This window comes from Hyperoodon ampullatus, assembly GCF_949752795.1.
Source record: "Hyperoodon ampullatus genome assembly, chromosome: 9".
Classification (NCBI taxonomy): domain Eukaryota; kingdom Metazoa; phylum Chordata; class Mammalia; order Artiodactyla; family Ziphiidae; genus Hyperoodon; species Hyperoodon ampullatus.
In genome coordinates, this window is record NC_136922.1 from 11,127,734 (window position 1) to 11,142,962 (window position 15,229).

General features: G+C 39.5%; 1 protein-coding gene across 1 annotated transcript in view; it reads right to left on the minus strand.

Annotated features, from left to right (window-relative positions):
• Positions 1–635: 635 nt before the first annotated feature.
• Positions 636–15,229, minus strand: part of FBXL13 (F-box and leucine rich repeat protein 13) — a gene marked incomplete at both ends in the record, with an annotated part of 183,443 nt that continues 168,849 nt past the window's right edge. Inside the window, 4 exon segments of the mRNA XM_079711473.1 lie at positions 636–669; positions 671–745; positions 6,809–6,972; positions 12,111–12,245. Coding sequence (XP_079567599.1) covers positions 636–669; positions 671–745; positions 6,809–6,972; positions 12,111–12,245 — 408 coding nt within the window.

The window sequence follows — 15,229 nt, forward strand, 5'->3', positions numbered from 1 at the left end:
AAGATACAAATGAACTTATTTACAAAATAAAAATAGACCCACAGACATAGAAAGCAAACTTACAGTTACCAAAGGGGAAAGGTGGTAGGGGGAGGGATAAATTAGGAGTCTGGGATTAACATGTACTGACTACTATATGTAAAATATATATAGATCCTTAAAGTCATTGCCCTTACTCAAACTCTTACTCTGATTTATATAGCCTTCTGCTTTCTTTTCTAAAGAGAAGCTTCTAAATTCCTTGTCAATAATATCACATCTCTCAGGATTGTTTCATACAACTGTAACCTTAAATTTGATAATCTCATCAAAACGATTGGTTTGATTAAGATAAATTTAAGTGGAAAATTTACATAGTAGCAGTGCTTGATTTGGCTTTTAATCATGACTGTGAGACAGAAGAACTTACAGATGTATTTAGAAACATTTGTAGCTGGAATAAGAATCTGGAGATGATTCGCTGCTTGTTTACACAGTTAAGATCCAGCTAGTAAAAATACTTGGACAAAATGAAGTTGCCAAGTTCTACATTTTTTGTTCTTCCTGCTTGAGGTTGAAGGTCATACTGCTTCCTCTTGACTACTGTATGTTGACTCTTCCGCCATCAATTCTGAATCTTTAAGTTGTGTTATATCTTATTGCTCTGGAAGAGGCTTGCCTTCGCAATCAGCCAAACCAAAGTGGAGGGTCAGTAACACTGTATTCCTGCTGCTGAACTATAGATGACATTCTCTTAGCTGCTTCCCTGTAATAACAGTGATGAGCATTAGCTAGTTGCAGAAGTAATCACTAGTGCAGAATTTTCAAACTAGATCACAATTTGGAGTTAAAGAACTCACTGTCACAACTTGAATTCATTTCACATCTCTCTTGCCTTCCTGAGGGGGAGGGTGTGGGTAAATTGTGCTAATAATCAGGATCCCAAAGCTTAAGTAGCTCAATAGTTCTCTGGTTCAGCCAGTTCAGAGATTAACAGATACAGTAAATGGGTAAGGAAACTGCATGGCCGTGGCGTAGGAACACTGAGGGCACTCTATAGCACTGTTAAATGAGCCCTCTGCCTGACATTTCCAGTTTCTTTGATGAGGGAGTATCCTAACCTGCCAACCTGTGAAGGCTGGCCATGTACCAGAGCAGGAGCTCTTAACCTAGAGTCCGCAGATCCCTGTTGGATACATGGATGAACTTCAGGGAAGCCCATGAACTTCCTGAAAATTCATGCAGTTTTGTATCTACTATGCATTTTTTTGAGGAGAAGGTTTGTGACTTTTCATCAAAGTCTCAAAGGTGTTCCATGGTCAGAATGACTAAAAATATTGTTACTGTCTCTCTTAGGAGGAAGGAAGCAAAGAAGTCATCTAAAAGTTGTTCAGGACCCCAATTCCAACATGGCGGGAGGAGGGCATTCCCGACACCACCAAGCAATTCTCAGACACCAGCTGGATGTCCTATAATTCAACTCAATTCTGAAGCTATCTACCTGGAAATAGCTTTAGATTCCACAAATTAAGGGCTCAGTTCCACAGATCACCCTCCACTTCAGATACCAGGTTGTTACCTGGGCTTCTGATCTACCAGCTAGAGCTGCTCACAGGACACAGAAACATTTTACTTGCTGAATCACTGGTTTATTAAAGGATATTACTCAAGAACAACCAGGTATCAGAGATGCATAGGGCAAGGTATAAGGAAAGGATGCTGAGCTTCTGTGCTCTCTCCAGGCATACCACTCTCCAGATATATATGAGAAATATATTTTGATCATCTGAATGACCAAATGTATATGTCTTATAAAGCACAATATTGCAGCATCAGAAAAAAAAGTATATCTAACTTGAAAATAATGTCATTTCCAAGACAGAAGGATTTTCCTAGAAAGTTGGTTTGAATCTTGAGACCAGTACCAAACAGGAAATGAGTAATTGGCAGCTTCCCTAGGATCAGAAATGAGTAATAATGTTTGCCCATGTAGGGGCTACTGTGCCTGTTTTTGCTGTGTATTACGTTGAGTTATTATTGCAGCAGTTTGGAAACAGTCATTGATATGGAGGCTGGTATTATCATATACTTTGACTTAAGTTTGTGCTCAATGGCTATATGAGTTCTGGTAGGGTAATGAAATCAAAAAGGCTAAGATACATCAGTAGTTTGAAATACTGTTTCACTTGAATCAAATCTTAGGTGTTTTAAAATAACTGTAAGCGGGCTTCCCTGGTGGCACAGTAGTTGAGAGTCTGCCTGCCGATGCGGGGGACGCGGGTTCGTGCCCCGGTCCAGGAAGATCCCACATGCTGCGGAGCGGCTGGGCCCGTGAGCCATGGCCGCTGAGCCTGCGTGTCCAGAGCCTGTGCTCCGCAACGGGAGAGGCCACAACAGTGAGAAGCCCACGTACCGCAAAAAAAAAAAAAAAAAAAAAGTGTGATCCTATGTTTTAAACTTCTTGAATAATCTTTCTATGTCCTCTAAGTAGGATATTATTTTTGCATAATGTAAACACAAGCATTTTTTAAAAGTATCAGGAAACTTGAAAATGTAGAAACTGAATGCTCCTGCCAGAAACACGTCTGTCTGTCTGTCTCAGACTCCCTCTGTCTCTTTTTAATAGCTTAATGCTCTAGTATAGATGACAGCTGGGAAATATTGAAAAGAAAATGTCTACTTAGGAATCACTGTGTGTTCTATGTTTCTTCAAGTGCATGTGGAATCCTTTGAGTACCTTCTACTCAGGTACTTAGGTCTGAGTGACTCCAAGAACTTGTAGGAAATGATTTGGGAATTGAAGCCGTCTACTGCAATGGTTAGTCATTACACATTTAACCTGGCGAGAGAGGTTTCTTTGGATCAGTATAGAACAATGATTTTCAAACACGATATGCCACACAGTTGCAAAGTATCATATGGTTAATAATAATGATATTTTGAAGTTTGTGATTTTTGTTTTTTCTAAATTAAAGGGGATTCAAGGTTATCCCTGTAATAACATCACTTGCCCTCACATTTCCTTCTAGTTTCTTGAGTAAGCTAAAAGAAAGGGGAATTTGGAGCCTACACCAAAGACTACTTGTAATCAGCCTCTTATTTATGCATCAGCAAGTAAATTGGGCAAACAGTGCTTGTCTCCCCTTATTGATCAAATCTCTTGAATGTTAGAGCTTTAAAAAACTTGAAAATCACTAATCTAAAGATAAAAGAGCAGCATAACAATGATAAGACCTAGGTACAAATTATGGCTCTGTCTTTTATTTGTATGACTTTGGGTATGTTATTTAAACTGTTTATACCAGTTTCCTTATTCATTTTTATGGTAATAGGGTATTTGTGAGGATTAGATAATAAACATAAAATAGGATTTAGCACAGTACATGGCAAATGATCATTGTTAAGTAATATTATTTGTTCATATTAATAATAAAATTCAGTAGGTCCAAATTACAAAGGCCTTTCCACAAAGACCTTTCCGTGAGCTAGAGAGGAGAACTCTGAGTTTTATTTCCTAACAACACAGACCTTAGAGTACCTAGGTAGTAATTTATGCTGCCAGGAACTGCTAAATAAGGTCTTCAAGGAATCTCTATACTGCTGTTTGGGGCTCTGAAGACCACCTAGACTTTCTCTACTCATCTCTCTAAAGTTTAAAGTTTTGGACTCCAGACACAAAAATATCAGAAAGGTCCCTTTGCTCTTTGCTAATTATAGACTTAATGGCTCTTCTGCCTCTTTGTGGTTCAGACCCTCCTGGGTTGTGGAGACCATTGTTTGGGTCTTTCTCCCTCTTTTCCACTATGCTTTTCTTCATCTCCATTGACTGTCTTGCTTTCCCCACAGAGGTCCATAAATTGAAAGGTTAGTTGAATACAACTGCTTCAAATGTAGACAGCTAGATTTTCCCATCAAATTTATCATCTCAGTTATTATTTCTCCTTGAATTAAAGGAGCCTTTATTATGTCTCCACATGGGACTTCTGGAATCACTTCCTGGAATCCCTTCAGGCTCTGGGGTTGTAGAATGACAGCATATCTCATGCTGGAAGCGCTTCAGCCAGTTTGCTCATTGACCAAAAGTTTGCTCCTCCCCTAGTTCAGATAGGGTGGGCTGAACAGACCTCTTTGATTTGTAAAGCTGGTGCAGTGTTTTCAGATTCCATTGAATATGGGGGAATTTGTATATAAAACAGTTTCTTCTGAGGGCTATAATTGGATTTTAAGGGCTGCGTCGTACACTTTTATGTTCAAATGGAATCAGATGTGTGGGAATACATTGCTTTGTGATTCAAAGTCATTGAACCTCTTCCCAAGAAAAATCTCCTATATCCTAACTACCAAATGTTCCATTTCACCCAGACAAAACAAAGCTCTTGCTGTTGAGGGAGCAGGTGCAAACAACTGTGCTTTTTTAGAGTGAACATAGGTAAGGGATTAGATGTCATCATGAGCTTGTGTCTTGAAGGGTCCACATTATCTGCAGCACTTCCAGTTCCACCCAAGGATCCCATGGATCTAAGTGGAGAAGAAGATGCTCTACAGTCTCTAGAGCTGACCCCAAACAGCAGAATGTGGCCAGGCCTTACCACTTCTCTAATCAAAGTTTTGAAGCCCAAGTATCTTGGGAGCTCTTTGACTGACAAACAGCATCCTCTCCTAGAAGCAGGATGTCAAGACAGATGCTCCTGGAGCCTAACTAGTCTAGCCACCCTGCTGTGGGGATAGCCCTTCTCCATTGCTAGACAAGGATAGAATCAGAGAATTCTAGGCCTCTTTCTTGCTGGATCTTAGCAGGAGTGGAGCTATAAGGGAGACTACAGTGGTTTGGCCTCTTTAGACAATGAGATGGGCAGACAAGCCAGCTCCCTTCTAGGTATCAGGGCCAAGTCTCTGTCTGCTTCTTGCTGATAGGGACAGGCAGGCTTGGTGGTAGAAAACAAAATACGCCTTTTGGCTGTCCTGGATTAGGTAAAGGAATTTTCCATTGATTCAGTTAGTTAACTAGAGTTTTGCATTGGGTTTTGGAGGCCAACCCCTAGTAGTAAAATCTTATTTGTTTTATTTTTAACTAAGGACCTTGTAAGAGGAGTGGGTAGTCAAAGGCAGGAATTGGAAATTACTAGATATCTTGGGTCTTCTTGACCAAGCACCATATTTATTACACTTTAACATCCCATACCATGATTACGTCCACCATGTTTAGGATCAGAGAGGCCCTGGCTAGAAAGTCTTCATTCATTCTACTTAAAATCCTACGTTTTAGAAGTTCAATAATATTACCTTCCCAAAATAATGATTGGCAAAATAAAGTCAAAAGATTAGAAGTGCTACACTTGGGCTTCCCTGGTGGCGCAGTGGTTGAGAGTCTGCCTGCCAATGCGGGGGACGCGGGTTTGTGTCCCGGTCTGGGGGGATCCCACGTGCCGCGGAGCGGCTGGGCCTGTGGGCCATGGCCGCTGGGCCTGCGTGTCCGGAGCCTGTGCTCCGCAACGGGAGAGGCCACAGCGGTGAGATGCCCGTGTACCACAAAAAAAAAAAAAAAGATTAGAAGCTAAACTCCTTTGTGTAATATATTAATTCATTTACTGTCATCTTGACCAAAGTTGGCTGTTTAACGATATGACAGGGTCAGCAGGGACTCGTAGGACCTCATTTCATGGTACACACTTTAAATGAAGTTAATAATATCCATGTCAGTCATCTCCATACCTATCAAGAAGGGCTGAGTCTCCACTCCTCTCCAAAGATTTTTAAGAACCTGCCCCCTTTTTTCTGATCCAGCTTCAGTTGGCTGCCCTCCTCCCCGGCAAGCCTGGGCCCAGTGGCAGTGCCTATTTTACAAGTAATAGTTTTGTTTTTGTTTTGTTTTTCATTTCATTTTAGCACACACATCCTTAGATCAGAAATCATTTTCTTCCTCAGGCATCAAGTGACCAGATCTCATGGTTCAGCTCATGCCAGGGCTGCTTAATTAAGAAAGTTCTTCTGTGAAGTCTACATGCTTAGAACACATTATGTACTTTGTACTTTGATAATATTAATTCTTAGTATTCATTTTTCCAACCTTCAGAAAAGAACCTGACCTTCAGGGATGGGTCAAGAATTCTCATTTGAACACTCCACAGGTTACTTCAAGAGGTCAGTTAAAATACTTGCACATTTTTACTTTCAGTCAATAGGAACAAAAATGAGCAATGGAGCAAATAACTGCTTTCTATCTAAAAACTCACAGGGTGGACACCTAATACCTTCCACCATTATAGATTGCTTATTTACCCAACAGTTATTTCATTGGAAACATTTTGTAAATTGAGTAAATAGACATTTGGCCTGTAGCATCAGAATACCTTACTCTGAGCTCTAGATCTTAGTTAAATAACAAGTGTTAAACAAACAGCTTTGGGAGAGATGGGGCTCTTAGGATAACTGTTAGTAATTTGTCCATAATTGTGAACTAGTTTAGTCTGATTAGTTTCTTAACCCCTAGAGGAGATTAACTGAATGGAAATATTTTGAGAGAGTAGTGGAGGAAGAGCTAGTGATTATTCTATGAGGAACAGAGTTAAGGCTTTGAGCATCTGTATGGTCAAAGAAGGGGAAGTACTAAGAGTAGAAGGGCTACTGGGAAAGGAATGTGAAGCCACAAAGACTATTTTAGAGGGAGCTTCCCTTGGTTCAGCCCAAAATACTGGCTTCAATTAGGTAAAAAATAAAATGAAACCTTCCTAACTCTGAAAGCCACTATGTATTATGAATGCCGTGGTGACATATTCTATTTTCTCAGAAAGTAGTTCTCAAAGTTTTTCATATTCAGGTACATACTTACTTGGAAATAAGTCTGCAGTATAGCATCTTTAGGATCCGGAGTTGTTTGCAGGCCATCTGAAGGTTCACAAGCATTTGGTCAGTAAGCAGGATACAACCGGAAACATCCAAAATGTGCAGGTAATGGCATTTTGCCGATAACATCTCCAATGCTGAGTCAGTAATCTAAACACACAGCCAGAGTAACTCTGATTATTCCAACAAACTCCATCCCAGGGAAGAATAGTGTATTGGTCAGTTTGGGCTGCTATAACAAAATACCACAGACTAGATGGTTTAAATAGCATACATTTATTTCTCACAGTTCTAGAGGCTGAGGAGTCCAAGATCAAGTTACCCACAGGTTCAGTGTCTGGTGAGGGCCCTCTTCCTGGTTTGCAGATGGCTACCTTCTTGCTGTAGCCTCACATGGCCGAGAGTGAGCTCTATTTTCTTCCTATTCTTTAAGGACACTAATTCCATCATGGGGGCTCTACCCTTGTGACCTCGGTCTAAACCTAATTAGCCCCCCAAAGCCTCACCTAATACTATCACATCAGGGATGAGGGTTTCAACATATGAATTTTGGAAGGACATAAACACTCAGTCCATAACAAATAGAATCAGAACCATTGCAGATTCTCTTTAACTAGCTTGTCACATGATGAGCCTATATAACTCAAGTTAGTGATTTAAGTCTGTTTCCAGAACAGTAAGATGTCTGTTTCAAGTGGCAGTAATAGAATTTGTGATCTTGCTGTTGTTTTCATTTTAGAGTTGTCTGTTTGGGATTGGAAACTTCATCAAAATTTCCCTAGTAATACCTGTCACACCAATATGAGCAATTTATGAAATGCTGCAATAATGGGATTTAACTTTAAACTTGAAATCCACTGTAAGGCATCATCAATTGGAGAAACATAAGTTTAATGACATCACATGTTACAAAACTATAAAAAATATATATCCACTGAAGTTAACCTGCAGACAGGATCAGATTGCTGTGAGGAGGGATCTGGACATCTCTGATGATTTGTGTATGGAGTAATTGGTTCTGGAAAGGGACAATTAGGTAAGACAGATGTTTGTAGGCAGCAGGGGAGAGAAGAGTAGAAGCCACAGAGCCTGCATGAATCTCACTCTGAGAATTTCTGTGCAGGGTTCCAGTATCTTGAGAGTTTGCCCAGACGTTCTGCAGAGGTAATTCAACTCCACTTCTTGGATTACTTCACTTAGTCAAGGTTTAGCTTTTGAATTTATAGCTGAACTGGGACTTGCTGCAAAATCAACTAGATTTCTCTCCCCAGAGGAATTTTTTTCCAACTGGATTTAATTTCTTATTTTAAATGTTTGAACATTCTAAAAAACATGCCATGAGGCTAAGCTCTTGTTTTTAACATAAAATTGAGAGAATTATGCCGAAAAACCCTTCAGTTTGAAATGTATCCTTTTTTTTTTGCGGTATGCGGGCCTCTCACTGTTGTGGCCTCTCCCGTTGCAGAGCACAGGCTTCGGACGCGCAGGCTCAGCGGCCATGGCTCATGGGCCCAGCCGCTCCGCGGCATGTGGGATCTTCCCGGACCGGGGCACGAACCCGTGTCCCCTGCATCAGCAGGCGGACTCTCAACCACTGCACCACCAGGGAAGCCCGAAATGTATACTTTTTATGTTTGGAAAAATAGATGTCACTATCTAAGCATGCCCTGTTTCCAGAACTTGCTCAGAACCAAGGTTTAACATTGCATCTGATTCTCACAAAAATGCTTCAGACATTCTTGCTATTCTTTGTGGGTCTCTGAGGATCTGATGTCACTGGGGGCGGGGGTTAACTCTCACAATTGTAGAGAAAAGGAAAGACAATGAGATGATGGAAAAATCCTGGATAGGTAGAGCTCAGAATGCTAGGTTTTATTGATACTGTGAGAACTGAAAAGGAGCCCAACATTTCCTGTAGATCAGAATCCCAAATGTTCAGTGACTGAGGTGACGTTTTGGGGACTTATGGGAGCTGGAAACTGGAGGTGAAGATGACTGGCCATGCTCTTAACTCCCAGATACATGGTCTTGATCTCAGTCCTACTGAGCAGAGATTATGTTGTTCTCATTTTAGTGCTGGGTGGAATGAGGTCACAGTACTACTCACTGACCTTGGTGGTGAGCTGGTTGAAGGGACCTTCCAGGAGATGGACAAGATGGCCATTCAAGATTGACCCATGGGCTTCTGGGAAACCTAGCCTAGAATGATGAGCCAGACACTAATGTGTTTCATGGCTCATCAGAAGCAATGGAACTGAAATATATTAGACAGGACCACAGCCTTATGATTTCTGAGGCTGTGAGGAGTGTTCACATTGGCCCAACTTATGGTCACTACATCTTCTGAATCAGGATACTCATTTCACCTGCATAGATGGTAAAGCTAAATCCTTCTCCCTTACATTGAGGTTCTGAAATAACTACTCTCCTTCCTTTTTCTCAGCGTAGATCTTCAGTGTAGATATTCATTTTATAATATCTCACTTGTGTGATATCCTCCTTAGTTTCTATGCTGCAAGGCAGTATCCACCGCACAATTTATAGAAGGAACTCTCAGTTTTTCCTTACCAAAAAAAACCCAGAGTGAAACGAAACAACAACAAAAAATTCTCTGCCTCAATTCCTGTTCTCATTGGAGTCTTTCCTCTTCTCATTCTCCTACTTTCCTCCCTTATTAGTGGAGCCTCTTAAAAGCCCAGTCGACATCTGTGCCTGCTTTACAGCCAAGGCAGTTCCCAGTGAGCCATGTGTTACCCATGTGTCCGTGTGCAATGGAAGCAAGGACCCTGCGAACCATGACTGCTCAAGCTGCAGAGGGTTCATGGTCGGTGCTGCTAGTGTCCCGAGTTCCTTGACCCAGCTCACTTCTAGAAAAAGATGATGTTGACCGGAAAGGCATCTGGTTTCCCTAGTTCTAAACAAGTACACTATTGTACAAAGAGAATTTTACTGTGAATTTTTTAGATTAATGTCATGATTCACCATGTCTTTCCCACCACTGCCTCCTTTTCCTTATTGTGGCACAGTTAATGATGGAGGAATCAGGAGTTCCTAGCATCACTTTCTTAATCTACTCACCACCCAGACTAAACAACTGAGAAGCTGAAGTTTTAGACTAGCTAGAATGAAGGCATCTTGAAAGTTCAGGTGTTGCTTTGGTAAACAGAAGCCCATCAGTGTGCACAAGAGAAGAGGACAAGGTTGTTAATAACCTTGCAGTTTCTGAGGATTTTTTTAAAGTTTTTTTAGTTTTCTTCCCTCTGAGTATTTTACTTCCTCTAAGTTTTTCCTGTTAATTTGGTTTGGTCTTTATCTTCCACTTTAGAGGCTTTTCTCTTAAGTCTAGTCTCTTATGTCCTTGATGTCTGCTCATGATTAATAGTGGAGAGCTAAAAGCTGATTGGAAGGTCTGAGTGCATGATATGAGCCTTCTCTACATTAAACTTCAATGGTTTGGATGGGTTATTTGTTGGAAAATCCACATATGTTAGTATTTTTCAATCTTTCATCTTTGGCTAGTCAGAGTCCCCAGAAAAGAGGCTTCCAATCTGCTGCCTGGAGGCAAAGATCTGGCAACCAAATTCTGAATGCTGTGTTGGAAGAGTGCTGAATGTCTCTGCATTCAGCATTTAGTCACTTAATTCCCATTTTCACTTTTGTACCCAAGCTCTCAATTATACATGAGTCTCCCAGCTCGGCAACCTTCTGTTTTATTATCTAGAGAGCAGATAGTAGAGAGATTTCACTCCCCCGCTCCCAGAGGACATTTAGCAATATCTGGAGACTTTTTATTGTTATGACTGGAGGTGTGGGGGGCTAGGTGCTACTGACATATAGTGGATAGAGGGCAAGGATGCTGTTAAACATCCTACAGTACACAGAAAAATCCCCCACTCCAAAGAATGATCTTGTCCAAAATATCAATAACGCCAAGGCTGAGAAATCTGGCTGTAGGAAATACATCTCGAATCTGGTGAGAGTGGGGAGGGACAGTTGCCCAGAGGTATAGAGTATAGGAGGAGATCTAGAGATCTGTCTACTTCTCAAGAACTTTTAACCCAGTCTTCCTTACTTTAGCCACCCTCTTAACCTCGTTCCAGAGGTACACAGTATTGCCAAGTTTGAAGATTATGGTGTAAATCCACTTTTTTCCCAGCTTTCTCTATGTTGTCTTAGGATTCAAAGCTATCTCTGGTATGCTGAATTAGTCCATCTATTTTCAAGTTTCCAAAATTTCGTTGCTCTTGTCTCCTCTACTGTTTTCCCTATCAAAGTGGCCCCTCACCCTTCTTCTGCAGTTTTGGTAGAGTTTCAAGAGGGAACAAAATTGTATGTGTATATTCAATCTGCCTTATTAATCCATAACCAGAGATCTCTATTTCTTGACATGGGGATATATGCATGGTATATTAAGAGAAAAGAAAGTAGGTTACAATGTATTTTAGAAAGTATGATTCTGTTCTTTAAAAAACAAGACAAAGCACAAACCTGTAACTATTTATAATCTCTGTACATAGAGAAGAATTCTAGAAGAATAAGTATAAAATGCAACAGTGGTTATGTCCTGGTTGGTGGTATGACTTTGAATTTTTACTTTCTCCTTCACACTTTTATATGTAGTCCAAAGATTTTTCAACGAGTATATATTCCTTTCAGAGACAGATGTCAAGAAAAATTATCCAACACTTGAAAATAAGACAAAAGATGATTGCATATCCTTTCAGTGTCTTACCGGAACATTGTTTTAACAGGTCCAACTGAGAAATTCTGTAAGAAATTATGCTTTTGTTTGACATACTGTTTAGTATTGATTAGGGCCCAAACTCTGTTATATTTTTGCCCAGGAGAGATGCAAATTATTTTTGTCTGGTAGAAACTATAACTCCAAGGTTATGGACTTGTTACCTTGTAGGACATTAACCAATTTTGGATTTAACCTAACAATCATATTCCAACATTCTTTCTTCAGTTCCTATAAATACCCAGTTTGATCAAATGCTCTATGAACTGACTTTACCATTTTGCTGGTTCTCTCATTGAATTAAATAATATTTGACACATTTTTATATTTGTATAAGAGTTGTCTTTAACTTCTTGCAGATTCTACTTTGACACAAATGAAATCATAAAGCTATTTCCAATTTGGGGAAAGAAGAAAACTCTAATGAATACCTCAGACATGGCAAAGAAAACAAGTTCTCTGGTGAGTCCAACTGCTAATTGCTACCCTGCCTGGGTTCTTTGGCAATACTTCAATCTGATATGTCTGAGCTGACTCCTGCACATACCTTTGGACAGCCAGCAATGCTGAGAGGTGTGAGATTAATACAGTAAATGGCCAGTGCTTTAATAATCTCATCTGACAGCTGGGGGCAATAAGAGACATCCACATGTTCCAAGATCAGTGAGACTTTGCAGAATGCCTGCAAGAAATTCCAAAGTTAAAGGTTTTTTTTTCTTTTTCTTTTTCTTAGTCTTTATTCAAATGTTGTGTACATCTATAGCCATCTTACCCATAGCAGTTTACCTAGTATGCATTTCAGTTTCTGAAATACAGATGTTACATTTTGTTGCAAACAAAAGCCATTATGTCCAGAATTTCTTTATAACAAAAGATACTCACACACCAGTTAACAGTTCAGTAATATTCAAATTCCTGCTAACAGAATTTGGTTTTCCTGAGGTTAGCGCTAATGTAATTTTACCCATGTGGTTAGTAATTATTACAGTTATATTCAGTCCAATGAGTGGAGGAAAAGAAATCTGGAGATGAGAATTGGAAGGCAAACACTCTGGGGTTGACAGTATAATATAATGGAAAAAGCACAGTCTTTGGAACCAGGCCGACCTGAGTTTTAATTTCATTCTACCACCTTATTAGCTTTGAAACCTTAGCAAGTCACTCAACCTTTCTGAGCCTCAGTGTCCTCTTCTTCAAATTAGGGAAAATATCTGCCCTCCAGCATTGTTCTGAAATGCCAAAATGTTCATCTGAAATTTTTAGGGCTAGAAAAGTTCTGGAAATCATGGAAATTCTTCCTTTATCTCAGTAGTTCTTAATTTTCATTCCTACTTTTCAGTAAAAACAAAAAACAAACAAACAAAAAACCTGAGTGATAAGAAGAATCCATGAGGAAATAATGGTCAGATTTTTATAGTTCAGCAGTTATACAAGAACAAAATGATCCGCAGAGGTAAACTAACAGTAACTGTAAAAATATCTTAAGTCAAGATGAGTAGAAATTGGAAACCATGACCAATTCAAGATAACATTAACACTAATAAGAAAAGTCCCTCCCCCAAATTAACAAGAATTACAACTATCAACATGTGCTCAGTCACTCTAAAGGTTTAGCCTCATTGTGAAGCAGCTCAAATTCTTAAAGTACTAAATTAGAGACCTCGGTATATGATAGTTTACCATTTTTAGTTATAAGTATCAGATTTTAGTAATCCTAGAGGATGACTAGTAAGGCATTCCTTATTTATATGTAAAAGTGGATGTCTATCAGACATTTTCCTCTCAGACCTGAGGGAAGGACCTGGGCTGTTGGATCAGTAATGGCCATTAGGATGACTCCAGAGGTAAAACCACCAGTGGGCTTCCCTCCCATTGAGCATGCCAATTTCCCCTTATTTTAGCCCTAAGGAAGACTGGAAAGAACTAGTCAGCCACCTGTTTTCTTTAGTAAGTTAATAGAAGAGGGAAGGTTTCCTGGAGGGGCAGTTTAGCACAGTAGATAAGACTAGGACGGTGGCATCAGCTATAGTGGGTTTAGAAGCCTTGCTCTGCCACTATGGGTTACTGAAACTCGCTGAGCCACAATGTCTCTTTGGGTAAAGTGCCAATGATAACACCCATATCAAAGTTTAGTTGTGAAGATTATATGAAATAATATATGTACCTGATATGGTTCCTAGAACAAAGTAGATTCTCTAGCTAGCTATAAAATTGTATATACAGTGTTACTTGAGAGACAGTATAACATGCTTGGCATGTAGTAAGCACTCAGTAACTGTTAACTGTTATTGGGATTTGCATATGATACCAGTAATAATAAAGATGCACATTTATATTGTACTTCGGAGAAAACTAAAAGATATTGGTTATTTTACCCTAAATCATCCTTTTCTGACCACAGCAACCAACAGTGATTCCTCTTTCCTTTGACCTCATACAGAACTTGTCTTTTTCAACTGATTCAGCACTTATAGTACTTGACTCATTCCTGTTTTGTGGCTAAATTTATATGGAGATTTGTTTCCTCTAGCAACTAAGTGATGTCAGAAATTGGAAGGAGCAGTTTGTCAGGAAATATTGAGGTCCCTGTCACTGGAGATAATCAAGCATAGCGGGCACAACTAGTGTGGTGCAGAGGGAAATCTAGCTTTAAAGGACTGGAATTGGTGGTCTTGAAGCTCAGCTCAGATTCAACAAGTTTTTCAACTAGAATGCAATAAGTCTCTCAGAGGTACTGTCTGGAACCCTGCTGGTTTTTTATACCCCTTTCACAAGCATCATATTTAGAATACAGTAAGTTCTCAATAAATACTAATTGCTTGCTCAACCCTTTATGGGTATCTTCAAGGATATAAAGAATTGTTTTAATAATACAGGAATTCTTATGTTGCAAGGGGTAGGATAACATTGTTTCCTGCTTAGAGAATGGTTAGAGTTCAAGGAACCAGAGAAAATGTAAAGTAAGAAGGAATATTTAAACAATAAGGATAGTTTATTGAAAGACGAAACAAGCTTCAGAGGGAGATTCAAGGCTCTTGGTGTCTGCAGACCCTTTTCAGTAGCATCTGTCAATATCTTGGACTGCTTGAATCACTTCTGATTTAAGCCTTTTTTAAAGCTCTGATATTTTTTGAAGTTAAACTTTCTCAGAGGTTTTAAATTAAGAATAACTTATAAAAATGATTACAAGGTCTGTGATACATTCATGGTAGCATTCTCACTCATGGAAAATCTGAGGCACAAAGATGAGTCCAAGGCATTATGCTTGGCATAAATCAGGGCAGATCTGAGAAATAAGTCAGAACTTTTCTCTCTTATAATGCATATTTTCCTTTAGAGACATGTAAGTCGTATTAAGTACTTAAGTCTGCAGGCATGTTTCAACATAATCATTCATGAAATTCCATTTCCCCCCTACTGATAAGATTATTATATGCTCTTCTGGCTACAGTGTTACAGAATCACACATACATCAGTGCTGTTGATTTTCTTTTCTCGGATAATGTTAGACTGAGATTCTTAATCTTTTATAGTGAAAATGGAGAGAAAGTCAAAAATTACCAAGTTTGACTTCCATCCCATGTATCATCCAATTTTGCTGTGGGTTAACAATCTTGAAGACAACTTCCAAATCGCTTAGTGAGTTGAATAATTTCTTCTCTGTAT